We start from the raw sequence: 26448 nt of genomic DNA, 5'->3' as shown, positions 1-26448 counted from the left end.
CTTTGGTTATTCTTTCCTTCCTTCCTTCTCTTGGTCTTTCAGATCTTGGGACCCAAGCCCAGCCTTCCTGCGGGCACCACTGATGATGGACAGGCCGATGCATCCAATCGGAGGTTGGCCAAGCTGTACAAGGTATCATCCAAAACAAATTTCAAAGAGATATCAAGGGGAGGGGCAGGTGACGAGTCTCTGAAGAGTACAAAGGGCAGCCTGAGAGTCTCACTTCGTAGTCCAAGACAGGCTTTGAGCAGAGTGCTTGCTGGGAAAACTGTCAACAGAGCCCTTCATTCATTTATCACTTTTTCTAAGTCAACTTTGGCAGTTTTCAGCAAGACAAGAGCCTGTCGAATCTGACTGTTGATAATATGAACATAATGCCATTTGTGTGCATTAGGGCTTTATTTCTTTATTTGGGAGTACGTAGTGCTATCCATCTGCATGCCCTGAATGCAAGAGGGCCCTGCCCTGAGGAGCTTACATTCTGAAATCTGAGACAACACAAGGGTTGTGTAAGCAGGACAAATGGGAAGAATATGGATTCAATATAGTATCTTGTTAGAATCCCAGGTGTTAGAGACCCAGGTATGAACCCCCACTCTGTCATAAATCCCACTGGTTGACCCTGGACCAGTCGCTCTCTCTCAGCTTAACCTGCCTTGTAGCTGTAAGGATATAATGGAGGAGCAGAGAACCATCTTGTAAGCTGCTTTGGGTCCCCATTGCGGAGAAAAGCAGGATATAAATCTTCATCCTCAACAACAGCATCAACAACATTTTGGAATGCTCCCCGTGTTGAAAAATCCTCACAAATAGAAAACCAGCTCAACAAGGACAGAACCTTTCTCCCTGCTATGCTAGCTTCCCCACTGCAAGGAGTTCTTCCCATACAAAGAAGCATTCTGAACTGGAATCCAACCCTGGCAGTCTGAAGTAACTCAGTCCATTTTACCACCTTATTCTCCTGCATGTGTGAACAGAGCCTCATCCGTTTCAGTAAAGAAGTGGTATCAAAGGCTTTTCAGATAAGGTCTTTCCTAATACAGTATGAGGCAGGTTCTGGCTTAATATGAAATCGCTCTCAGTCTTAGGGCATACTTTTGAGTGTCACCCTTGGAAAATGTGAAGAGAGATAGGAAAGACCATCTCTGAGCTTATTAAGAGTGCCTTTGTTCCCACTCGCTGAGTGACTGAAGTCCAGGGGGAAAAAAAGAAGTTTGCCAGTGTGGAGGAAGGTTATGATTATCTTTTTGAAATAGTTAAAAGAGTCTCCTCTGCCGTTCTGTCAACAGGTGTCCAACGGTGCAGGGACTATGGCAGTTTCTCTGGTGGCCAATGAGAACCCATTCTCCCAGGCAGCCTTGAACTCAGACGACTGCTTTATTCTCGACCATGGCACCGATGGAAAGATCTATGTCTGGAAAGGTAAATGGAGGGAGTAGGGCTGGACCAGGGTGTACGATGGCTGATGCAAGGTCTGGTTTCCTATGGAGAACGGGTGCACATATGTGCTTTACTGGACGTGGATGTGAATTTTCTGCATGTGTTTTAATAGGGTAAGTTTGCCAGCGGTGCACTGTAAGTTTGCCAGTGGTGTACAGTAGTGATAGTCATCTCAATTGCTTGTCCTCATTTACTGTTTCATGGACGTACACTTGCTCTGTACATGGAGATTCCATTTAGTTATCATGCCTAATGGCTGTTGATAGATCAATCTTCCGTGAATTTTCCTGATCTTTAAAAGGCCACCTTTGCAAGTCGCTCTGATTTGCACCTTGAAGCAGCAGCTTCCTGTGTTAATCATGGCCTTTTATGCATGGCTGTTTCCCTCACTGTCACCCCTCCGACCAACGTCGGGTCTTTGTTTTGATTGTGCGTGCATTTTCTGACCCTCAGAGGTCATAAGAATATAAGAAAGGCCCTGCTGGATCAGACCCAGGCCCATCAAGTCCAGCAGTCTGTTCACACAGTGGCCAACCAGGTGCCTCTAGGAAGCCCCCAAACAAGACGACTGCAGCAGCACCATCCTGCCTGTGTTCCACAGCACCGGATATAATAGGCATTCTCCTCTGATACTAGAGAGAATAGGTATGCAGCATGACTAGTATCCATTCTAACTAACAGCCATGAATACCCCTCTCCTCCATTAATATGTCCACTCTCCTCTTAAAGCCCTCCAAGCTGGCAGCCATCACCACATCCTGAGGCAGGGAGTTCCACAATTTAACTATGCGTTGTGTGAAAAAATACTCCCTTTTATCTGTTTTGAATCTCTTGCCCTCCAGCTTTAGCAGATGACCCCATGTTCTAGTATTATGGGAGAGGTCGCCTCGCTCTCCCTGCTTGATTCCGCTCATTTTGCCCCGAGTTTTCAGGGATCTGTTTCATCCCGAATTTGAAAACACGGGCAAAATGCACGGAAACTCAGGGGGAGAGTGAGGCGACCATTGACGGTTGGAAACTGCATGCACAATCAAAACAAAGACCCATGTCGGAGGGGTGACCATGAGGGAGACAGCCATGCATAAAAGGCCTATGTCTTGTGTGAAGAGCTGGTTCCTGTCGTCTGTTCTGCATCTACTGCCCTTCAAATTGGTTGATTGGCCCCATGGTGTGGGAGGGGGGGAGTTCTTTCTTTCCACTTCCTCCATGATTTTATAAACCTTTCTCATGTCCCTTTTCCAGTACCATTTTAGATGAAGCATTCCTGCCCTCTTTGTGTGAACAGAATGCTGAACCAGATGGGCCTTTGGGCTGATCCAACATGGCTCTTTCTGTCACACTCTCTTCTAAGTTGGCGCCCGCTCTGACTTCTGCGCGTGTCACCTCAAAGCAAATTTTTCCTCAGAACAAACTGTTTTGTTTGCATTCAAATGTATGCTGGTTTGATCAATTAATTAGTTGGCCAACCCTCATATGATTGATCTGCCCATGCAAAACAGAGAAAGTGGAAACAATAGAACACATTCTGCTGCGATGTCCCTTCTGCAACGACATAAGATCGCAGTACATTCTCCCCATTTTGCCATCCTTTCCTGGGAGATCAGAAGAAGCTAAATTTTCCCTTCTCCTAGCAGACTCCTCTCGGGAGATAACCATCCAAGTAGCCAAATTTTGCCTCCGGTCTAGTGGGATTCATAAACGGCTAACTGAAAACCTTTCCCCATAGAAGATCTTTCCTCCTCTTCTTCAAATCATCCCACCCAGAATCATCAACTTTTATTATTTTATTTTATCATTTTAACCTAACTTTGATTTTTATTCAGAGCTGATATTGTATCGAAATAAAACTTGACTGATTGATTGATATGATTGACCAACCAATTTTTTTTTAATTCGGTGACTGCCCAAAAGATACCAGGGTTCTCACATACCTGTTCTGACCATAGGTAAAAATGCCAATGCTGAAGAAAGGAAGGCAGCCCTGAAAACTGCCTCTGATTTCATCACCAAGATGGGCTATCCCCGGCACACACAGGTGAGGGTTGCAGGAAAGTAGGTTGTACTTCAGTTACAGTCTTCAGTTCAGTTACAGATTGAAGCTAAGCTTAAACAAACATGGCTGATAGGAAATAAGCACTGTAAGAAATCTCCAAAGCCCCCTTTAAAGGAAGAACGTGGGGGGAAAGAGACAGCGAAATGTCAGTATGATATAGCGGGTAAAGTATCTGCCTAATATTTTAATGGCTTTGCCGTATTAAAAATAAATCTGAATCTGAGTATCTGCCTACATCCACAGTCAAATCACCACTCAGTCATGAAGCCTGCTGGGTGACCGTAGGCCAGTCCTTATTTCTCTCAGCCTAACCAGAGCCAGTGTGGCATAGTGTGGCATAGTGGTTAAGAGCGGTGGTTTGGAGCGGTGGAGTCTGATCTGGAGAACCAGGTTCGATTCCCCACTCCTCCACATGTGTGGCGGAGGCTAATCTGGTGAACTGGATTTGTTTCCCCACTCCTACACACTAAGCCAGCTGGGTGACCTTGGGCGAGTCACAGCTCTCTCAGCCTCACCCACCTCGCAGGGTGTCTGTTGTGGGGAGGGGAAGGGAAGGTGATTATAAGCCGGTTTGAGTCTCCCTTAAGTGGTAGAGAAAGTCGGCATATAAAAACCAACTCTTTTTCTTCTAACCTACCTCACAAGGCTGTTGTGAGGATAAAACAGGGAAGGAATAACCACCATGATCTAATAAAGTAAAACAACATATCTAAAGTATGGATCTATGGAGCTAACCCAGCCTAGCTTTGTTATGCTTGCTGGCCAGTCGGTTCAGCTGTGTAAGTAGAGGGTGTCTCTGAGGCAATCCTCCTCTCTCTCCCTCTTACTTTCCTGCTTGTAAAATGGGGATGATTCATTACCTCCTCACAAAATACAGTGGTGGGCATGTCTAGTTGGGGAGGCGAGGAGAATTAAGCATCTTTTCTCTAGTGCCATGGTCTATATATTCATGTTGGCCTCACCTGTGGCTGTTTTTTAGGGCTACATTACATGTGGTGATTTCTAATCCTGGAGCTCAGTCGCCTATAGATTAGCCCCCAACACCCGTTTGTGAAAATGTATGTATGTATTTAAAACATGTCTATGCCACCTCATCAGAAACCTGCTCAAGGCCCTTAAGCTCTTAGCTCAGGGTGAGACCATTCCCGCTCAGACTTTTCTTCTTTGCTCCAGATCCAAGTCCTTCCAGAGAGCGGTGAGACTCCCCTGTTCAAGCAGTTCTTCAAGAATTGGCGGGACAGGGACCAGACGGAGGGCTTGGGAGTGGCGTACATCTCCGGTAACGTGGCCAAGATTGAGAAGGTGCCCTTCGATGCTTCCACACTGCACACCTCCCCAACGATGGCGGCCCAGCATGGCATGGAAGACGATGGCTCTGGGAACAAGCAGGTAACCAAGGCACTGCTTTCACAGTGTTTGAGATTGCTTGTTCTAGAAAAGATCAATATCATTGTGGTCTTCAAAACCACTCACAGTGTATAAAGGACCAACAGGGATCTGCAGACCACTGTTTTTGAGCTTCATGTGGTCGGAAAGCATATAACCTAGCTGAAGTAGATCTCGGTCTGGTGCCTGGATGGAAGAACGCCTGGTGTTCCTGTGAACAATACCATGTGTTTCATGATGGAAGAAAAGCAATATGTACGTATGTACTGTCAGGTTGCAACCAACCTATGGTGACCCCAGCAAGCAGCTTCCAAGGCAAGTGAGAAGCAGAGGTGGTTTACCACTGCCTTCCTCTGCAGAGCCTTCCTTGGTGGTCTCCCATCCAAGTACTGATGCTGCTTAGCTTCTGATATCTGAAGATCAGGCCATACCATTCTGCACCTTGAGAAAGGCAATGCAATGAGAAAAATAAGAGTGCTGCTCTGACTAACCATCCTAGATAAGACTAATGGTGCATCTAGACCATCGACCTGTTTCTAACAGTGGGTGTAACAAAGCCACAGAGCTTCACCGACTGACCTTCTCAGCTGGAAGGGGGTAGAGAACAAAGTTATTTGGGGATACTTGCAGAACAGATAAAGCTGGGCTTTACTGCCTGACTTATGCAGTAGGGTCGGCAGGCCCTTTGCCTGCTGACCGCTGTCCAGTACCTGACATCAGAAGCATTCTGCCTCTGAACTTAGAGGTCCCATTCGGGTATCATGCCAACATGTGTGTGTTGTTTTTTTTTATAGCCAACTTCACAAACCAATATAATCCCAGCTGCCCTTACTGACTCTCTTTACTCTTCATGGGAACCAGTGAGATCAGAGGATTTAAAAGATATAATTTTGAAATTTAAATCTGGGAAGTCTCCAGGTTTGGACGCGCTACCTCCAGAACTCTTTAAAAAAAATGCAGACTGGTGGGCAGATCCACTAGCAAAGCTATTTACTACTATCAACAATTCTGGCTCTATTCCTGAAGATTGGCTAAGTGCAATAATAATACCAATCTATAAAAAAGGAGGATTAGACTGTCCTGAAAATTATCGCCCAATCAGCCTCTTGAACATTATATCTAAAATCTATGCTAAATATCTAGAACAACGACTAGTTAAATGGACACAGGATAATAAAATCATTGGCCCTGAACAAATTGGATTTATAAAAGGATGTTCCACAGTGGACCACTGTCTCCTTTTATCTTGTCTAGCAAAAAATATATATGAAATCGGGCACAAAAAAGTTATATGTTGCCTTTATAGATTTAAAAGGAGCTTTTGATTCAATTGATCGGAACCTTCTCTGGAACAAATTAGAGTCCCTGAACATAGACCCCCGCCTTTTATATCTCATTAAACTCCACACAGGTACCTTTTGCCAGGTCAAATTCTCAGATGAAGGCCACTTAACACCCAAAATTCCTACCTCAAAAGTAGTGAAACAAGGTTGCGTTTTAGCCCCGCATCTTTTTAATCTATTTTTAGCTGATCTTCCAAAGATTTTTAACTCAATTGATGGTCATTCCCCTAAGATTGGAAACCTGAAAATTCCACTGTTACTTTACGCCGATGACGCCACTATTTTATCTTTTACAAGGGTCGGCTTATTAAGACACCTACAACTGTTCGCTGATTATTGCAAACATAACAAATTGCAAATTAATTATGCCAAAACCAAAATTCTAGTTTTCACCAAAAGCTGGCATCTTTCAAAATGGTCCATCGACAATGTACCAATAGAGCAGGTCAAGACTTTTAAATATTTGGGTCTCACTTTTAACTACAATTTAACTTGGACAAATCACAGAAATAATGTCATCAACTTAGCTAAATATTCAGCATCACAGATTAAACGATTTTTTTTTACTTAAAAGGGAACCAATATGTACCTGCAGCTATTCGTGTTTTTACAGTTAAGATTTTGGCGCAACTACTGTATGGAATACCTGTCTGGATAGAAGCACTGAATAAAAATTTGGAAGCTGTACAGACTTCCTTCCTCCGCCAAATACTAGGACTTCCTAGTTGCGTCCCATTCCAATCTATCCTTAGTGAAACTGGAATGATGACTTTAGAGACCAAAGCTTGGCTCTCAACATTTAAATACTGGATTAAGATTCATTTTTCTCCAAATGAAAATCATCTTACTCCCTTTTTATTAAAAGAAGCTGCAGATACAGAGTGGTTCACTCTTATCCCACACAAACTGAAAACCTTGGGATTAGATATAGACAACTTATTGATGCTGGACAGCCAAACCATCTTCCGAGTTATTAAGCAAAGATTACTTGACCATGAAAGACAAACAATCCTGCCTGCAACTCCTTTATCTTGTTCTTCATCCAAATTGGGTCTTTCTGCCAATTTTGGACTCCTCCAGGATTACTTCTACTTTCTAAGTGATCCTTCCCTCTGCAGGGCCTTTATGCTAGCTAGACTAAACGCCTTTCCATCGGCAGTTTTATTCGGGAGATTTAATGGTACCCCTTTGGAAAAGAGAATTTGTGGCTGTGGCTTGAACCAGATAGACTCCATTTATCATATTTTATTGGAATGTGAAATGCTAGTGGACCTACGTACTAAATTTTTAATGCCATCAATTTTGGATACGAACTCTCCCCCCCACTCTTTGATCAGACTTTTACTGAACGGGTATGATCCAGAAACTACAGAAATAGTAGCCATGTTTTTGAAGCAAGCTCTAATGATAAAAATCAAACAAAAAATATAATAGCTGCTATTCCGGTTACTTGTAGAAACTAGTTTTCTATATATACCTTATATCCACGGTACTCCGGCATACCTCATTTTATTCATATCTATTGCTACAGATTGCGATATTGATGTTTTATCATTTGCCAAATTCTGGAATACCTTGTACGATTTGTTATGCCAATAAAGGTTTTTGAATTTGAATTTGAATTTATAGCCAACTTTTTGAAGTCAGTCACAGCTGACTTATGGCAACTCCATTGGGTTTTCAAGGGAAGAGACAAACAGAGGTGGTTTGTCATTGTCTGCCTCTGCATAGCAACCCTGGCATCCCTTGGAGGTCTCCCCTTCAATTACTAACCAGGGCCGACCCTGCTTAGCTTCTGAAATCTGACAATATCAGGCTAGCCTGGGCCATTCAGGTTAGGGCAATAGCCAACAATAGACTGAGATAAATCTGGCTAATCCCTTTTTCAATCCATCTAAGACTGTGGCCCCACCTTTTGGCAATGAGTTCCGTAAATTAGCTACCCATTATGTGAAGTAGTGCTTCCTTTTTTGTCTTATTCTGAATGAGATCGTTGGTCCATCAAGTTCAGTATTATCTGCTCTGACTGGCAGCGGCTCTCAATAATCTCAGGAAAGGAAAGATCTTTCCCAAAACCTGCTACATTTGTTCCTTTAGGTGGAGAGGCCAGGGATATCGTCTTGCATTCGTTGTTTCTATCGTCATGTGTTGGCCTCATGATAAAGCCAACCATGTTTTGCTGTGGATGTTTATGTCTTTGCTAAGTTTTATATCAAGCCAAGGCGTGTCTGGCCTCTTATGCATGGCTGTTTCCTCGCGGTCACCTCACTAACTCCTTCGGCTTTGCTTTGATTGTGTTTGCATTTTCCGACTGCCAGAGGTCGCCTCATTCTCCCCACACTTTTTTGCGTGTTCTCCTTGCATTTTCTGGATGCTGGCTAAACACAAATCCAGAAAGTGCGGGCAAAACGTGCAGGGGCGGGAGCGAGGCGACTTCTGACGGTTGGAAAATGCAAGCATAATCAAAGCAAAGCCCCGAAGCAATTGGCAGGGTGACCAGGAGGAAACAGCCATGCATAAATGGCCTCGGAGAGACATTCTTACTGGTTTTGCCATTTTCCTCCAGGAGGTGGCCCTGCAGGGCTATTTTGTAAGGGGAAAGTTGTAAACAGCTGCATCGAAATCCAGAAAAAGAAACGAAATCACGTAATATCGTTTTTATTGAGGCCAATCCAAATGACACAAAATGCTGCGCAGGCTTTCAAGCTCTGTAGAGCCCTACGTCTGGCAGAAGTTACAATTTTTTAAAAAGGAAGGAAGAAAGAAGCAAATATTCCAGGTTCTGATCCTAAGACCTGGTTGTACCAGCCTTTGATACTGGCAGGCTGACAGTTTGATTGCTGTAGGTATTAGTTTACACCCCTTGCGTTCTGGAGGGTGAAACAAATATCGAAAGAGCAAGGAGCGGGGCAACCATGTGTCCAGACAGCTCCGTCGTGGCTGACGGTTGTGCAAGAGGACTGAACGAGAAGTGCAAGGAGCTGTGCAAGCAGAGGACGTTTGCACAGTGTTTTCCTTGCACAGTTCCTAGCCAATCCTCCAATTAATCTTTACGGGTTTTGCAGGCCCCACTGCAACATCCTACAGTGCCATCCTAAGCAGAGCCACCCCTTTCTAAGTCCACGGAAATCAATGGACTTAGAAGGGTTTAACTCTGCTTTAGAGTGACACTTCTAGTCTGCAGTTGAGAACAGCAGGCAACAGAAATCAGGATAAGAACATAAGAAAGGCCCTGCTGGATCAGACCAAGGCCCATCAAGTCCAGCAGTCTGCTCACACAGTGGCCAGCCAGGTACCTCCAGGAAGCCACAAACAAGATGACTGCAGCAGCACCATCCTGCCTGTGTTCCACCGCACCCAAATGTCATGGTTTGTTTGTGGGTGTCGGGTGGAGAAAACCGACCTGGAAAGACTGTGTAATAATTGCACATACGCACACAATTCAGCAAGGGAAGCACCATTTGCAGTAAAACCCAAGACGTTTCTTCCATCTCTAGCGGCTTCTTTCTATTTAGATATTTATACCCCGCTTTCCTCTCCAGTGGCATCCAAAGTGGCTTACAACATTGTTCTCCTTTCCTCCATTTTGTCCTCACAACAACAGCCCTGCAGGGTAGGTTAGACTGAGAAAGTGTGACAGGCCCAAGGTCACCCAGCAGGCTTCCATGGCAGTGTAGATACAAAGCCGGGCCAGTGCCATCCTAAGCAGGTCTACTCTGAATTCTACTCAGGCCTGTTCAATGGTGCTTACACAGGAATGTGTTCTTAGGATTGCACTGTGGCAGAGAACACACCACAAAAATGAGAGGTTAGCAAAGCAAGAGCTTTGTTGGCAACACATGCAAGGCAGAGCTAATTCAATTCAAAGTGGATGATACTCCTGCCTTTTGCCCTATCAGGCAGTGTGGTGTAGTGGTTAAGAGTGATGGACTTTAATCTGGAGAACCAGGTTTGATTCCCCACTCCACCACATGAGCAGCGGATTCTAATCTGGAGAACCAGGTTGGTTTCCCCACACCTACACATGAAGCCAACTGGGTGACCTTGGGCTAGTCACAGTTCTCTCTGAACTCTCAGCTCCACCTACCTCACAAGGTGTCTGTTGTGAGGAGAGGAAAGGAAGGTGATTGTAAGCCGGTTTGATTCTCCTTTAAAAAGGTTTTTAAAAGTCAGCATATAAAAACCAATTCTTTCTTTTGCTTCTTCTTCTTCAAGCACTCTGGGAAGGCTGTTTTTGGTTGAGGAAACGGAGTATCATGTTTAATTTTGCTTTTCGATTCTACTTACTGTCCAATTCTACTTTTACAAATCAGGGGGGAAAACGAACAGCTCCTTTTTGTAAGAAAAAAGCTGTTCTTGTACTGACTTGAAACAATTTTCCCTCTTTCATGGACAGATCTGGAGAATAGAAGGTTCTGCCAAGGTGCCTGTAGATCCTTCACATTATGGCCAGTTCTACGGCGGAGACAGCTATATCATCTTGTATGATTACAGGCATGGAAACAAGCAGGGGAAAATCATCTATACTTGGTAAGTAGATTCCCTTTAAAGCCCCGCAAGTGAAAACCTTTCTATCCTGTCTTCCTAGCCCTGTGTGGGGATCCTCAGAGCGGCTAATGGTAATATTGAAAATCAACAAACAACCAGACACTAAATGAGAAATATCTGGCAACATTAGCAAAGACGTTCAACATTAAAAATATCATCTCTCACTAAAGCACCACAGGATCAGCATAGTGCCAGCAAGAACACAGCAAAATCAGCCAGATTGCTAGGTCAGGTCAGAGGCTTGACCGCGACTTGAAAACCAGGGTTCCCTGAAAAGGCCTTGTCATCTGTGCCCACCCACCTTACTTACAGAGTAGGCTATCTATGGGTTTCTTGAGGTAACTACCTATAGGAGCTTGTCCTTGAAGTACATAAGCACTAAATTGCTTAGAAAAGAGCAAGAGTCCAGTAGTATCTTAAAGGCTAACAAAAATTTCTGGCAGGGCGTGAGCTTTCGTGAGCCACAGCTCACTTCTTCAGAAAGCTGCCAGAAATTTTGTTAGCCATTAAGGAGCTACTGGACTCTTGCTCTTTTCTACTGCTACAGACAGACTAACACAGCTTATCATCCTGATCTAAATTGCATAGAGTTTTAAATGTCAAAACCCACACTTTGAACTGGAAACAAAGCCAATGAAGATTATACAATATACGTCAGAAAGAAACAAAACTGGAAACAAAGCCAATGAAGATTATACAATATACATCAGAAAGAAATACTTGGGCTTTCTGGAAGCTTCCAACCCCTTTTAAAAGGCAGCCCCAAAACTGGGAACCAGAGGCCCCAAGCACTTCAGCGTGAATCTTTCTTTCTCAAAGGTTCATGGTAGCACTGGTATGAACCATCTGAGCTGAGGCCATGATCCACAGATGAATATGTTGATAGATCTTTCCTTTTATCACTTCGAGGGAAGTTACCATTTATATTTGATACAACCTCTGCCAGGATAATTTGCAGAAAACCTGCCAGATGTTGTTCATCAGGCATTTATTAAAATATTAGATATTCCTCTGTTCAACATACTAACCAAAACTATGAGCATTGCTTAAGAACGTTTGATGCATGTGAAAAGGGTCATATATAAACAAGTGATATTGCCCCTAAATATGTATAAAAGATTTTTTAATTAAAGCCATATACTGCTGTTCTGTTACTTTAAGCTATAAAAAAGATTATTATTGTTGTTGTTAAAAAATTAAATATGTGCACTATTATTTATTTTTTAAAATGGGCTAGATCTGAAAGGCCTGAAGGGTGTATTTCAATTTTCATTCTGTCTTTTCCAGGCAGGGTGCTGATTCTTCCCAAGATGAGATCACAACTTCAGCTTTTCTTAGTGTCCAGCTGGATGAAGAACTGGGTGGCACACCTGTACAGGTAATTAGACCCAGCAGAACAGTCCAGGTTGTTTAAGGTTAAGGTGTATCAAAGCTAGGGAAGGAATAAGGTCTGAAGAGCTCTACAGTATATTGTTAAAGGAGCTGAAGATACTATCTTGAGATCTGTTGCTTAGGCCACCATTAAGACTACAAAACCCAACATACATTGCAGTGGCATGTAAAGTGCGCATATATGAAAGCATCATTGGAAGGAAAGGGGTTACTAACAAAACAGGTTGAAATCTGAGCACATGTTTCACGGATGTGAAAGGAAGGTAATCTGTCAGCCTAAGTCAAGAAAACTTCAAGATGAAATTTTGAAGGTGAATGTACTTAGAGGGGAATGGACTTATAGAGATTGCGAGAATCAGGAAACAATCAGTGGAGAATCTCTAATGAACTGACTCATTTGTTAAAAAAGCAGATGGGAAATTCTCTAATTGATTGACAAACCAAAACCAATGGACTTTAGTGTGATCCATAGAATTACTCGTCTGTTTTTATGGAAGCCTAGTGTAGGATGTGTTCCAGTGGCTGCTCTTCGCATGATTGAGTGTCCACCTTTAAGTTGTTCCTCCTCTGTACTCTGATTCTGGGCCTCTTCCTCAACAGAAACGAGTGGTCCAGGGCAAAGAACCACCTCATCTCATGAGCTTGTTCGGTGGAAAACCTCTGATTGTGTACAAGGGTGGCACCTCCAGAGAAGGTGGGCAGGCGAGCCCTGCACCGACACGGCTGTTCCAAGTCCGGTCCAGCACTTCTGGAGCTACCAGGGCAGTGGAGGTAAGTGATCCATAAAGACAGAATTCATTGGCAGGATCGTTGCAAACGTATGCACTACTGTATCCTCTTCATGGTTGGACGTGGGGTTTTCTTAGGAGCTCTTGATGGTGTGTTGCAAATTAGTATTACAGCTGAATTCATAAGAACATAAGAAAAGCCATGCTGGATCAGACCAAGGCCCATCAAGTCCAGCAGTCTGTTCACACAGTGGCCAACCAGGTGCCTCTAGGAAGCCCCCAACCAAGACAGCTGCAGCATCAGCATCCTGCCTGTGTTTCACAGCACCTAATATATTCAGTATGCTCCTCTGATCCTTGAGAGAATAGGTATGCATCATGACTAGTATCCATTTCAACTAGTAGCCATGAATACCTCTCCTCCATGAACATGTCCACTCCCCTCTTAAAGCCTTCCAAGTTGGCAGCCATCTCCACATTCTGGGGCAGGGAGTTCCACAATTTCATAATGGAATTCGGGGTCCTGTAGATATAGAATTATGTTCCAAAACAGGAACCCTATTTACCTAAATCCTCTTTGAACACATAAGCCTTCCTATAAGGAATATAATGTATACGTGGCAACAATGTGAACAAAATAGGCATACTTGAAATCTGTTACATAAGACTACAAAACTCATCATGTAGTGTGACTGAGTGACAAGTACACAGTTGTAAATGTAAAGGGCTTTTAAATTGTTCATTTATTCCATGCATGTATATACCACCCTTCCTCCAAGGGGTTTAGGATGGCATAATCCCATTTTTCCTTTACAACAATGCTGTGAGGTAGGCTAGGCCAAGAGAGAATGATTGGCCCAAGGTCAGCTTTGTGGCCCTAACGTGAATTGGAACCCAGGCCTCCTCAGTCCAAGCCAAACTTTCAGCCATCACATGGTCTGTAATAGGTGCAAATGGCAGAACTCACATGGCAATATTAAATTTGGAAGGTAGAAATCTGTTGGCCTAGGCCAGGTAAATGCACTTGAACATGGAATTCTTCCCAGGAGCTTCCACCAACACTAATGTAAATATTGTGGGGAGCTGGTAGTGCATTTCAGAGGTTATCTATTTGGATTTCATTTGATCTGTGGACAGATAGTTGCCTCCAGTCAACATTGCTGTAAGGTGTGAATGTAATTTATTGGTAGAGTCCAAAGGGACAACCTTGTGAATTTTATGTACTGAAGGAAGTTTCAACTGCCATGCAATCAACCAGATGAGTTCAGGTTTGCTGGGACTTGTATATCAATTTAGATAGCGCTTCATGGTCTAGATACATTACTGGGAGATTCCTCTTTTCCTGCCGATAAGAATGACCAAATACCAAGCTGTTCCCATGAACTTGTACTTTATTCCCAGAATACTTTTTTGCCCTGTGGGCTTCTCTCCAGGAAAGCTTTTATTGTTAGAGTTGATTTTGTTAATGACTTTATATATATTGTCAATGGTGTCTGCCTTGCTGGAAGCCAAAAGGAAATTAGGCATTTGAGTGCCTTTGTAGAGAAGTCTCAGCACCTCAAAAAAAGTCAGCATGGTCAATCCTGATGCCAAGCTGTGGTTATTCCTTTACAGGTGGATCCAGCGGCCAAAGAACTCAATTCTAATGATGCCTTTGTATTAAAAACTCCCTCTGCTGCTTACCTCTGGGTGGGCCAAGGGGCCAGCGATGCAGAGAAGTCTGGGGCCCAGGAGCTGTTGAAGGTTCTGGGTGTGAGGGGGACCCAGGTCACTGAGGGTCGAGAACCAGGTATGAAATGGTATTCTGAATCATATCTGCCCGTTCTTCTATGATCGGCAGCCTAGGATGGTTTGTGGGCCTCTCTCTCTCTCTTTCTCTCTCTCTCTCTCTCTGTGTGTGTGTGTGTGTGTGTGTAAAGCACCGTCAAGTCGCAGCCGACTTATGGCAAACCAGTAGGGTTTTCAAGGCAAGAGACTAACAGAGGTGGTTTGCCATTGCTTTAATGACTCTAGTATTCCTTGGTGGTCTCCCATCCAAGTACTAACCAGGGCCAACCCTGCTTAGCTTCTGAGATCTGACGAGATGAGCCCGGGCCATCCATAAGAGCCCCAAACTCAAAATTATGAGCATTTCAGAGCTAGACTCTTGCTTTCTTGATTTCATTTATATCCCACATTTCTTCCATCATGGAACATAAAGTGGCTTATATCAGGTTCCCAAGAGGTCTCCCATCTGGGCACTGACCTGATCCAGATTTTAGCAAGTGTGTTGGTTCATGTGCCATCAGATCATGTACTAGGCCCCTTTGCAAGTTTCAGCTTTTGAAAGAAGTTAGATCTCCTGGATGAACTATGGAGGCTATAATATTAAGCGTTACCTTTCCAAATTCCATCTTGATTGGTTCTTGTAGGTTATCCGGGCTGTGTAACCGTGGTCTTGGTATTTTCTTTTCTGACGTTTCGCCAGCAGCTGTGGCAGGCATCTTCAGAGGAGTAACACTGAAGGACAGTGTCTCTCAGTGTCAAGTGTGTAGGAAGAGTAATATATAGTCAGAAGGGGGTTGAGTTTGAGCTGAGTCATTATCCTGCAAAGTATTAAAGGTAATGTGCAAATCATTGTCCTTAAGAATCAAGATAATGTGCTAATGAGGGTGGGGTATGTTAATGTGGAACCATTGTATCCTGAAGTGATCTGTTAACATGTGGAATCCAAGGCTAATCCGCATGGCTATTGTGGACTGTAGTCTTAGGCTTGGCTTCCTGTCCTGAAAACCTCCAGACTAACAAAGACTGCAGTCCACAATAGCCACCCTTCCCCTCCCCACAACAGACACCCTGTGAGGTAGGTGGGGCTGAGAGAGTGTGACTAGTCACCCAGCTGGCTTCATGGGTAGGAGCAGGGAAACTAATCCAGCTCACCAGATTAGTCTCCCCCGCTCATGTGGAGGTGTGGGGAATCAAACCCGGTTCTCCAGATCAGACTCCACCGCTCCAAACCACTGCTCTTAACCACTACACACTGAAAGCAGCCCACCAGGCATTTTCCCAAGAAGGGCCAATCCATTGTAGCGGGTACACTCGGTGTATACCACTCTCTTGTAGGCAATGGGGTGGATGTGGTTTCTGATGCTTCTGTTCCATTTTGCAGACAGCTTCTGGGAAGCTCTGGGTGGGAGAGCCCCATATCGCACTTCCCCACGGCTGAAGGACAAGAAAATGGATGCGCATCCACCTCGGCTCTTTGCCTGTTCCAACAAGAGTGGACGCTTTGTTGTGAGTATCTCATTTGTTAATGCCACGGAACGTTGCTCCTTTTTCAAGAATCCCAAAGATCTGGATCTTGTTGGGGACAGCTGTCCCTTGATCACCCAGCTGCCTCTTGTGGCTAACCCGCTGGTTATTAGGAGCAGGGTCTTCTTCGTGGTAGCTGCCCAAAGATGTGAATGCCTTTTAGTTTTACTTGAAGTATTCATACCCATTACATATTATCTTTAAATATTACTTTTAGATTGAAGAAGTCCCTGGAGAGCTGACCCAAGAGGATTTGGCCACAGATGATGTGATGCTTTTGGATACCTGGGACCAGGTATGTAGCCCATCCCTTGCAGCGAGGTCTGTTCATGCTGTACACCGGAGAGACTGAGCCTTCTACAATGAAGAAAACTTTGTCATTTTATTGGGATGTGTGTTGACAAAGGAGGAGAGAGACACGAGGCTGCAGCTCTTTGCAGAACCCCAACAACTCCTGTAACATCTAATTCTACCCTTAGCAGTTCATCCAAAATAGGTGAACTGCAAGAGCTTCTGTGGTCAGCAGGATGAGTTTTATCAGGCTGAGGGCCAGTGTGTAGAGTCACCTGAATCAAGTGATAAACTTAACATTTCAACATGTTTGAATTCTCCTTCCTGATGCTTGAAATTGAACATTTGAACATGGTTGGATGCTCCTTCCTGAGAATAGTTCCTTGTTCGAAGAAAACTAGCATATCAGGAAGAAGCATTTGACCCACGCTTCACCCCCAGCATGCTGTTTTTCGGTGTGCAGGATTGTTTTTTTCTTTTTTAATTATGAGCACACATTTATATACTCCAACCCCTTACCTGCTGCCTGAAATAGTTCAATCCAAGAAAAACTACTGCTTGATTCTGCTGGTTGTAGAAGTTGTTCCTAAGCTGTTCATGTTTCTTAAAGCCACTATCCCAAATTTTCTTGTTGCAGCTGCTTGTATATTTTGGGGATCTGCCTTTCTTATTGCATTATCCCCTTTTTATTTTTAAAGGTCTTTGTGTGGATAGGAAAAGATGCCCAAGAAGAGGAAAAGACAGAGGCTCAGGCATCGGGTAAGTTGGCCTGCCTGCATTTCTCATTGTGTAAAAGAAGGACTTGCTTTGGGATTGTCCTGAATCTACTGCCCACAAACATTGAATGCCCCTGAGTTCCACTATAAGGGACAAAAGGGTTTCGCTTTCCGCTTTCTAAATATCCCGTATTCCCTTAAGAGTGGAATGTCCAAACTGCATACCACCGAAGGTCCGGACATTTTCACCCATTCTTCAATGCAACTGCAGCGGGAAAGTGCTTACATTTCCCCCTAACAGCATCTTCCAAGTGGGGAGAAAATGTAGATTTGGAAACTGGCGTGGTTAAATACTCTGGCCCCTTGGCAATGCTGCTCCAATCACATTCGGACTCTCTCTTCAGAGGCTGCATTAGTAAAAATGGGATTATGGGCAGACGGTCACAGTTCTCCTACGTAGGGTGCAGCTGGGCCTTAGGATCAGAGCAGTACACTTTTTTTTAAACCTTTCAGCAACACGATACGTCGAGACCGATCCTGCCAACCGCGACAGAAGAACCCCCATCACCATCATCCGGCAAAGTCACGAGCCACCCACCTTCACCGGCTGGTTCCTGGGCTGGGAAGATGATTACTGGAGCACGGATCCTTTGGAGAGGGCTCTGGCAGAGCTAGATGGATAAACACAAAAACGGTGCCTTCACGATCTGCAAAGAACAACAGCCCTCCTCTTCCACAAGCCACAGAGATGTGTCCTTTGTGATTTTAGGGTGTGTTTTTTTTTTAAAAAAATAGCCAAATAGTTGTGCCATAGCTGAGAACTGCCCACGAACTGTATCGTTACTTTGCTGCTTTGAAGAACGACCTTTAATAAAGCTTACATGGAACTTGCAAAGAACAACCTCTTTTGTTGGGTTCCGATAATTTTTAATCCTGTAATTCCCTCGCTCTGGGTCCCTTTTCTTGAAGGGGGTCAGGGCAGCATGCACAGTCCTGCTCCATTTTACCCTTGCTACAAGCCTGTGAGGTAGGCTAGCATGAGAGAGGGTGACAGGTTCAAGATTACCCATTGAATTTCATGGCTGAATGTGAAGTTGAGGTCAATCCTGTCCTGGTCAGACGAACTCTCGGGCATTTTATGCAGGGCCGTTTCCCCGCGGTCACCCCCGCCGACTGCTTTGGGGCTTCCTTTTGCTTATGCTTGCCTTTTCCAACCGTCAGAGGTCGCCTTGCTCTCCCCGTGCGTTTTCCAGATGCCGTTTTAGCCAGAATCCAGAAAACGCAGGCAAAACACGCAGAAACATGCAGGGAGCATGAGGCGACCTCTGACAGACGGGAAAGGCATGCATAATCAAAAGGAAGCCCCAAAGCAATCGGCGGGGGTGACCTTGGGGAAACGGCCCTGCATAAAAGGTTCTAGACTGCACTGGCTCCAATGAGAGGTTCGGGGCCTGGAGCCTCCCCAAAGTTACCCTGCCAACCCTGGGAGTCCTCCTTCCATCCCACAGTCCCCAATTGGTGCAGACCAGGTGTGGTTACTCGGCAGAGAAGGGAACACACTCCGCACGTACGCAAAGGCACGCCACGATTTATTAACGCTTCACAAATTGCAGAGCTGAGTCATGGTGCTGAAAATTAGGTGCAGCCAGATCCCTCATAAGATTGAATAGTCAACGTAGCTGTTTCCTACCCCTCCCTTGCTTCAGAAGCCACAAGCAATTGTGGAAGAAGCTTAAAAAGTGCCTCTAAGAGTTTGTAATGGAGACGAGGCTCTGGGCGTGATCTTCAGCGAGAGAACAGGGCATGGTTTGTATGTGATGTAACTTTGCAATCTGCTGAGCCTATAGAACTTTGCAGTTTCCTGTTGGCTGGGATTGCCCCATTCATTTGCTTCCGCCTACGTTTCAGGTGTTGTAGAATGAATGAAACTGCTTTACATTGATTCAGTCCATTGGTCCATCTAGCTGAGTAGGGTTTGCTCTGACTGGCTGCAGCCCTTCCGGTCTTTCCCAAGGCCTCCTGTCCTTTAAGACGAAGTGCCAGGGATTGAGGCAAAGTCTTCATGAATGTGAAGAGAGGGCTCTGGGCCAACACCATAGCGATTTCTCTTTCCTCCAGCCACCCAACATAAACACTGAGGAGGGGAGAGAGAGCATCAAGAACATCTGTTTGGGAAACTTTGCAATCTTTGAGAAGAAGAGTTGGTTTTTATACCCCGATTTTCTCTACCAAACGGAGTCTCAAACTGGCTTACAATCACCTTCCCTTCCTCTCCCCACAACGGACACCCTGTGAGGTAGGTAGGGCTGAGAGAGTTCAGAGAGAACTGTGACTAGCCCAAGGTCAACCAGTAGGCTTCATGTGTAGGAGTGGGGAATCAAACAGGTTCTCCAGATTAGAGTCCTCTGCTCTTAACCACTACAACATGCTGGCTCTGATTTCCCCCCCATACCCTTATCACAACTGTACCCAGTCCAAAAATACTACTGATTTTCTTTTTTAGAGAGAGAAGAAAAATGGGAAAAAATGTCCAGGTTTGGTGAGATCCCAAAACAAATAAGAAGTCATGGTACAGTCTTGTCTAGGGAATACACATTCTTACAAATGGGAAAGAATCTCCACCCCTGCCTCATTAGTGGGATAAACAAAAAGTTTACTAATCAGAGTGTCCCCCCCCCTCCAGCTGGACTGAAAACAAGAAAATCACTTAAAAGAAGAGATCTAAAGTGAAGATAGGCGAACAGCTCCTTCGCTGACTGGCGAAAGCTTTTTTCTCATGTGCCCCAAACATCCTGAAATGACAGCAATGCTACATGTTAAATGCATTGAGAGAACTGCTCATATTGTACTGATGTTTTCTGCAGTCAACATGCAAAGCAGAAGGTTAAAAAGATCAGGTTTGCCAGGACCAAAACAGACAGGCATGATTGACAGGAGGATCCACTAGGATGAGTCCAGCGAAATTACTGGACTAGGCTTTGTGGGTCCTGAGTTAGAATCCTTGAATACATGAAGCTGCCTTATACTGAATTAGATCCCTGGTCCATCGAAGTCAGTGTTGTCTACTCAGACCGGCAGCGGCTCTCCAGGGTCTCAGGCCTCGGAGGTCTTTCACATCACCTACTTGCCTAGTCCCTTTAACTGGAGATGCCGGGGATTGAGCCTGGGACCTTCTGCATGCCAAGCAGATGCTCTGCCATTGAGCCACAGCCCCTCCCCTGGTCCTTATGTATTCTCTCTGTCAGCCTAACCAACTTCACAAAGTTGTTGTGAAAGTAAAAGTGGAGGGTGGGGGGAGTGCCACGTGTGCTGTGCTTCGCTCTTCAGATCAGGATGAAAATGGGACAAAAGGCTGCCTAAAACAGAAGCTGCAGTCTATTTTTAACTGAAAGTGAAGCATGCGAGGGAGGCTCTATACCCAGCCCCTCCCTTGCCTAGGGTTGCCAGCTCCGGGGTGGGAAATACCTGGAGATTTTGGGGGTGGAGCTTGAGTAGGGTAGGGTTTGAGGAGAGGAGGGACGTCAGTGGGGTATAATGCCATCCAGTCCACCTTCCATTTTCTCCAGGGGGAACTGATCTCTGTCGCCTGGAGATCAGTTGTAATAGCGGGAGGTCTCCAGCCACCACCTGCAGGTTGGCAACCCTACCGTTGCTTTAAGCCCCCCTTCCCCAGCTTGGTCTACTTCCTGCATCGGGCAAGCATGGAGCAAAACACAAAGCCACTAAGTGCCATGGTGTGGGAGGGAGAAGCCAGGTTTCACCCTCCCTTCCGTTTACAGTAGAAAACCGGGGCCTCGCCACGGGTTCCTGCAACAGCTGGTGTTTAAAAGGATGGGGAGGAGTTGTGACTCAGTGGTAGAGAATCTGCTTTGTATGCCAAAGGTCCCAGGTTCAATCCCTGGCTTCTCCATCGAAAGGACCAGGCTGTAGGTGATGTAAAAGACTCCCCCCTCCCCGGTCAAAGTGGGCAACATGGACCTTGAGAGATCAACGGGCTGACGTACTAGGGCAGCCCCCGCATGTTCGACATGCAGGTCTGCCTACAGGTCCTTTCTGATCGTGGCACTGCAGGCAGCGGGTGCAAAAGGTGCTGCTTCTCTTTTGGGCAGAGGCAGCCCTGCGGTGAGGCGAGGTCGATTGGCTTTGGGGAGCTGTGGTGGGGGACGCTCAGTGGGAGACTTACGCTGTGTGAGCATGATGCAGTCATCTAAGTTTTCTCCCTAAACTCCACTGCGCAGTGCAGGGAAACAAAACCAGCTCTACGACTGGCCAGGGAGGGATGAGCCTCTTCAACTGTTAACTGGTCCCTCTTTGTCACCGGCGGGAAGTTTTGGGGGCAGAGCCTGTGGAGGGCGGGGTTTGGAGAGGGGAGGGACTTCGATGCCATAGAGTCCAATGGCCAAAGCGGCCATTTTCTCCAGGGGCACTGATCTCGGTCTGCCGGAGCTCAGTTGTAATAGCAGGAGATCTCCAGCTACTCCCTGGAGGTTGCCAACCCTATCTCCAACCCCCAACCCCCCAGGATCAGGCCAGAAGGTGGTTGTTGTAGTCAAGGCTGCTGGCTAAAGGGAAAGGGGAGGGGGTGTCGCTCATTCTCTGGGTTCAATCGACGGAGCCCTGTTTGCCTTGGGAGCAGAGCAGAGCTGGGGCCAAAGCAGAGAGTGAGCTGCACAGAGAGAGACAGAGACTGAGTCGATGGTGAACAAGGAGAGGGCAAGCCCTGAGCAATCTATGCCACTTATGAACTGACTGTTCTCTCCAATGTTGGGTTTTGTTGGATTCGTGCAGCCTGCCTGCCCTTTTCGAACTGGAACGGGTTTGAAGTGCCCAATCTTCTGCGCCTTTTAGTAAGATTTAAGTCCCGCTAAGTTTCTGCCTGGCCGGGGAAACATAAACTATCACCACGTTCCTGAAATTAGTGTGCTGGACTTAGGCCAGTGTGTTGCTGCCTGCAGATCGGAGAAAGGCAAGAGAGGCCCCCAAAACACACAGAAACTGGAGGGAGAGAAACTGGTTGTATCTGGTGTTCTAGTAATACCTGAACAAAGGTTCCAGCTTTCTATAGAGGACCTTCCTGTGTTGTTTCATTCATGTCCTTGGCTGAAGCAAATAATACGGGTGAATTGGTTCTTGTAGGTTATCCGGGCTGTGTAACCGGGTCTTGGAATTTTCTTTCCTGACATTTCGCCAGCAACTGTGGCAGGCATCTTCAGAGTAGTAGCACTGAAGGACAGTGTCTCTCCATTGCTACAAGAACCTACAAGAACCAATGAACTCTGACCGTGAAAGCCTTCGACAATACGGGTGAAGTTTATCCTACAAAGAGAATTCAGCAATGCTGATTCTATGACCTTAGGCAGACCATGAAAGGGAGGGCATCTTCTGGGCATGGAGCACGGGTCACTGGGGGTGTGGGGGGAGGTAGGTGTGACTTTCCAGCATTGTGCAGGGGGTTGGACTAGATGACCCTGGTGGTCCCTTCCAACTCTATGATTCTGTGATTCCATAGTGCAGCACCATAATTCCATGAACATTCAATCCGTTTTAGACAAACTATTTCTTGGAATTTTTTTAAAAAACGTTTTATCTGCACAACTGTGATAAACTCATTTCAACAATATTGAATGAAAATGGATTATGAAGCACTTTAATTCATTTGCCCACTAAGTAAGCAAATGGAAAAATGCACCAAAAATTAGCCATCATCATTACATTCACTTTGATCCCACCTCCCCTTAAAACTTACCATACTTCTGGGGGTTCTGCCTCAGTGTACAGTTTCTGGTTCTTCAGCTCACTTAGGATTGTGCAAGGGACTATATTTGTGTAAAGCCAGCCCTATTTGCCTTTTCCAGCATAAACGCCGAATGGCTTTGGGCACCCCTGGCCCTGTGACTTCAACAAGCCACACAATTGCAATTATTTAGGGGAAACTGCTATATAAATATTAGGGATGGGTTTCAGGGAGATTCTCAGTCTGCACAACCACTGTGTAAGGTAAGCTGGTAGAACTACCCCCCTGGCACCGATGAGGGGTTGGAGGGGGCTGAGATTAAAAGAGTGGCGTCCAAAGTTATATAGCAAGTTGATATTGGGGGACTTCTTGAATCACGGAGCCAAACTAGGCATTACACTGGCCACTAGGGTTGCCAGGTCCCTCTTCACAACCGGCGGGAGGTTTTTTGGGCAGAGCCTGAGTAGGGCGGGGTTTGGGGAAGGACTTCAATGCCATAGAGTCCAATTGCCAAAGCGGCTATTTTCTCCAGGTGAACTGATCTCTGTCGGCTGGAGATCAGTTGTAATAGCAGGAGATCTCCAGCTACTACCTGGAGGTTCAATACATGTAACAGCACACCTGCTCTATTTTCAATAAATTATTAAATAATTCAAAAGAGACCTGATAGTCTGTGTATAATAATATTATTCATACACTAATTCCAACCCAAAAAATTCCAACCATCAAGTCACTATTTAGTCTAGTGTCTTAGCCTTTTTATTTGGTTGGAATTAGTGTATGAATAATATAATCATACACAGACTATCGGGTCTCTTTTGAATTCTTTAATAGTTTATTGAAAATAGAGCAGGTGTGCTGTTACATGTATTGAATATCTATTCCAGCACCTTTCATGTTTATTAAGGGATATATTCCAAAACTACCTGGAGGTTGGCAACCCTAATGGCCACCGACACCATTTTAGAGAAGAATGTGGCCATTTACAAATGCTGTGAAGGCCCAATCGGGCCCACATTGCAGCAAAACCAGGCGATCTTGACCCCCTTCTCCCATGCCTTTTCAAATGCTGAAACAGCCATGGGTGTGGGCAGCCGTTTCAGTACTGGATAAAGTATGGCGGAGGAAGAGCGCATCAGCTAGTTGCACTGTGAGCCTGATCAAGATCAATCTTTGCGGCATTTTTAATTTGGGTTGCCAACCTCCAGGTGCTAGCTGGAGACCTCCTGCTATTACAGCTGATCGCCAGCCAATAGAGACAAGTCCACCTGGAGAAACTGGCCGCTTTGGCAATTGGATTCTATGGCATTAAAGTCCCTCCCCTCTCCAAACCCCGTCCTCCTCAGGCGCCGCCCCAAAGAGGGACCTGGCAACCCTATTTTTAAACCACTTGAAAAAATGGCATCCCCCCCCCTGTAAAAGACACAAGAATGCCATCACATTTAGTTTGGCTCTTGGCAGAGTCTGTATGTGCCACAAATCTGTTAAAAGCACAAACCTCTTGGCTGAGCGGAAAAGGCAGTCAGCCAACAGTGGAGAGGGAACAAGCAGAATCATTTATAGACTGGTGGTGGGGGGAGATCAGGATTGGCACCAGGCCTGCAGGCTATGTGACTAGCAGCAGCTTCTCTGGACAGTTTCCCACTTCCCAGCTGCCCTGAGATTCTTTCCCCACTTGGCTCAAGAGCCCTTGCGCTCCACCACAAACAGGGGAGTCAAACTAAGCTCCTCAACAAAAGCCAAGCATTCAAAACCAGTCACCGTTCATAATGAAGATTGTAGCTTGTAAAGTCGGATACTTCCAGGAAAGTCAGCATTCTTCCTGTGCTGCTCAGAAGAAAGAACCGAGCGCACCCATTGGGAAGCCTGCTTTATAGCCTGGCATAAATATAAATGGATTTTCACCCTCTGTCCTCTCCCTCACCATCTACGGGAAAAGCAGCAATGCAGAGGGGAACGCTTGCTGGCCGAGTTTCTAACGACCATGCCGTTGCTCAAGGCACAATGAAAAGAAAGAAATACCTATCTATGTCCAAAACGGTCAGTACTGAACTCACATAGACTGGCTGATCATATTTTAATACAGCATTTATTAACAATCAAAAATAGTGAAACCTAAACACTCCCGTGAATCCTATATGTGCTATGCAAATGAAACTTAACACTCTAACACATACAGAAACCTTATATAAACAGAGTATCCAATGATGGCTGGTTGCCTATATTCAATGTCCACAGTTGTAGTAGGTATATTCAACAATGGCTGATTGCCTATTATCAATGTCCTTAGTAGTAATAAGAATATTGAGGTGTAGTCTCATCTGAAGATTCCATGTGTGAGAAACACATCAAGACGGACCAAGGCACAGCAACCCTGCTGGAAACACAAAGGTGGCAACTGCGACTAACAAACTATGCCAGAGCAACTGCATGCTATTTGGGAGTGCCCATTGGAGTCAGGGGCATATCCAATCAGAGAAATATAGAGCCAGAAGGGGCCTCAAGGGTCATCTAGGCCAGCCCATTGCACAACACAGGAAATTCACAACTACCTCTCCCCTTTCCCCCAGTGACCCCCTGCTCTATGCCCAGAAGTATGCAAAACCCCCTCCCAGGTTATTATTTGGTGAAGAAATCCAGATGAGCATCTTCAGTGAATCAGTTGCTTTTGCTCTGCTTCTGCAGTCAGGTAACACAAATGCCACGTATAATATAAAAAATACCAGTGTCTCAAGCAGCTGGATGCTAAAGCGTATGTTCTCTACCTCCAAGAAACAGGACACTGGCCAGTCCCACCCTGCAACATTCTTTAAAAGGAGAGGAGCTCTTGCAGTGATCGGAACTTGACAATGAAGACGTGTTTATCTATAAAAATTTATCTCACACTTCAGAATGGGTATAGGGTTCTCTCCTCTCACATTTTATTCTCACAGCGCAAGGCAGATTAGGCTGAGACTGTACAACTGGGCTAAGGTCACCTGGTGAGCTTTATGACTGGAGCGGATATTTGAACCTGGGTCTCCCCACTATTAATCCAGCACGCTAACGCTAGGCTTCTTAAACCTGAAATCCTCTTGCTGGTATCCCAACATCTATTTATCCACATACATTACGCACCCCTTCTTTGCCAGCTCAAGTCCATGCTGAAAATAAAGCTCATTAAAAATTGGAAGGGAACCAAAATTATGCAAAGGCATACAAGTGCAGCAAGTTTGCATATTTTACCAAGGGTACAAATTGGCATGGAGTATATAAGTCAATACCTGTCAAGTACGAAGCTGCCACATACCCAGACAGACCACTGGTCCAGATAGCTCAGTACTTTCTCTGCCATCTGCTTTCCAGGGTTCCTTCCACCCAGAGAGGATTCTGTGTGTAACCCTTGTTGCCGCTGTGCATGCAGAGGCACTTGTAGCAGCAACGAAATGTTCATATGGCCGTTTTCTCCATTCTTTGTTCGCCTCAATCCCTCCCCCCGCCAGATATCATTTCCTGCCCACAGGACTTTTGGGGAAATGAGTGGTTG

The 26448-nt window shown here is 45.3% G+C and overlaps 1 protein-coding gene across 1 annotated transcript in view; it reads left to right on the top strand.

Annotated features, from left to right (window-relative positions):
- Nucleotides 1-17873, top strand: part of GSN (gelsolin) — a 32863-nt gene extending 14990 nt beyond the window's left edge. The window contains exons 6-17 of the mRNA XM_056860222.1: nt 43-132; nt 1290-1422; nt 3387-3475; nt 4667-4882; nt 10619-10752; nt 12058-12148; nt 12763-12933; nt 14505-14679; nt 16039-16163; nt 16399-16476; nt 17171-17231; nt 17702-17873. Coding sequence (XP_056716200.1) covers nt 43-132; nt 1290-1422; nt 3387-3475; nt 4667-4882; nt 10619-10752; nt 12058-12148; nt 12763-12933; nt 14505-14679; nt 16039-16163; nt 16399-16476; nt 17171-17231; nt 17702-17871 — 1533 coding nt within the window. The 3' untranslated portion in view covers nt 17872-17873. The remainder of the gene's footprint in view (nt 1-42; nt 133-1289; nt 1423-3386; nt 3476-4666; nt 4883-10618; nt 10753-12057; nt 12149-12762; nt 12934-14504; nt 14680-16038; nt 16164-16398; nt 16477-17170; nt 17232-17701) is intronic.
- Nucleotides 17874-26448: the final 8575 nt, after the last annotated feature.

The sequence above is a fragment of the Euleptes europaea genome, chromosome 14, assembly GCF_029931775.1.
Source record: "Euleptes europaea isolate rEulEur1 chromosome 14, rEulEur1.hap1, whole genome shotgun sequence".
NCBI lineage: Eukaryota > Metazoa > Chordata > Lepidosauria > Squamata > Sphaerodactylidae > Euleptes > Euleptes europaea.
The sequence above is the reverse complement of the archived record's forward strand: the minus strand, read 5'-3'. Positions and strand labels throughout refer to the sequence as shown.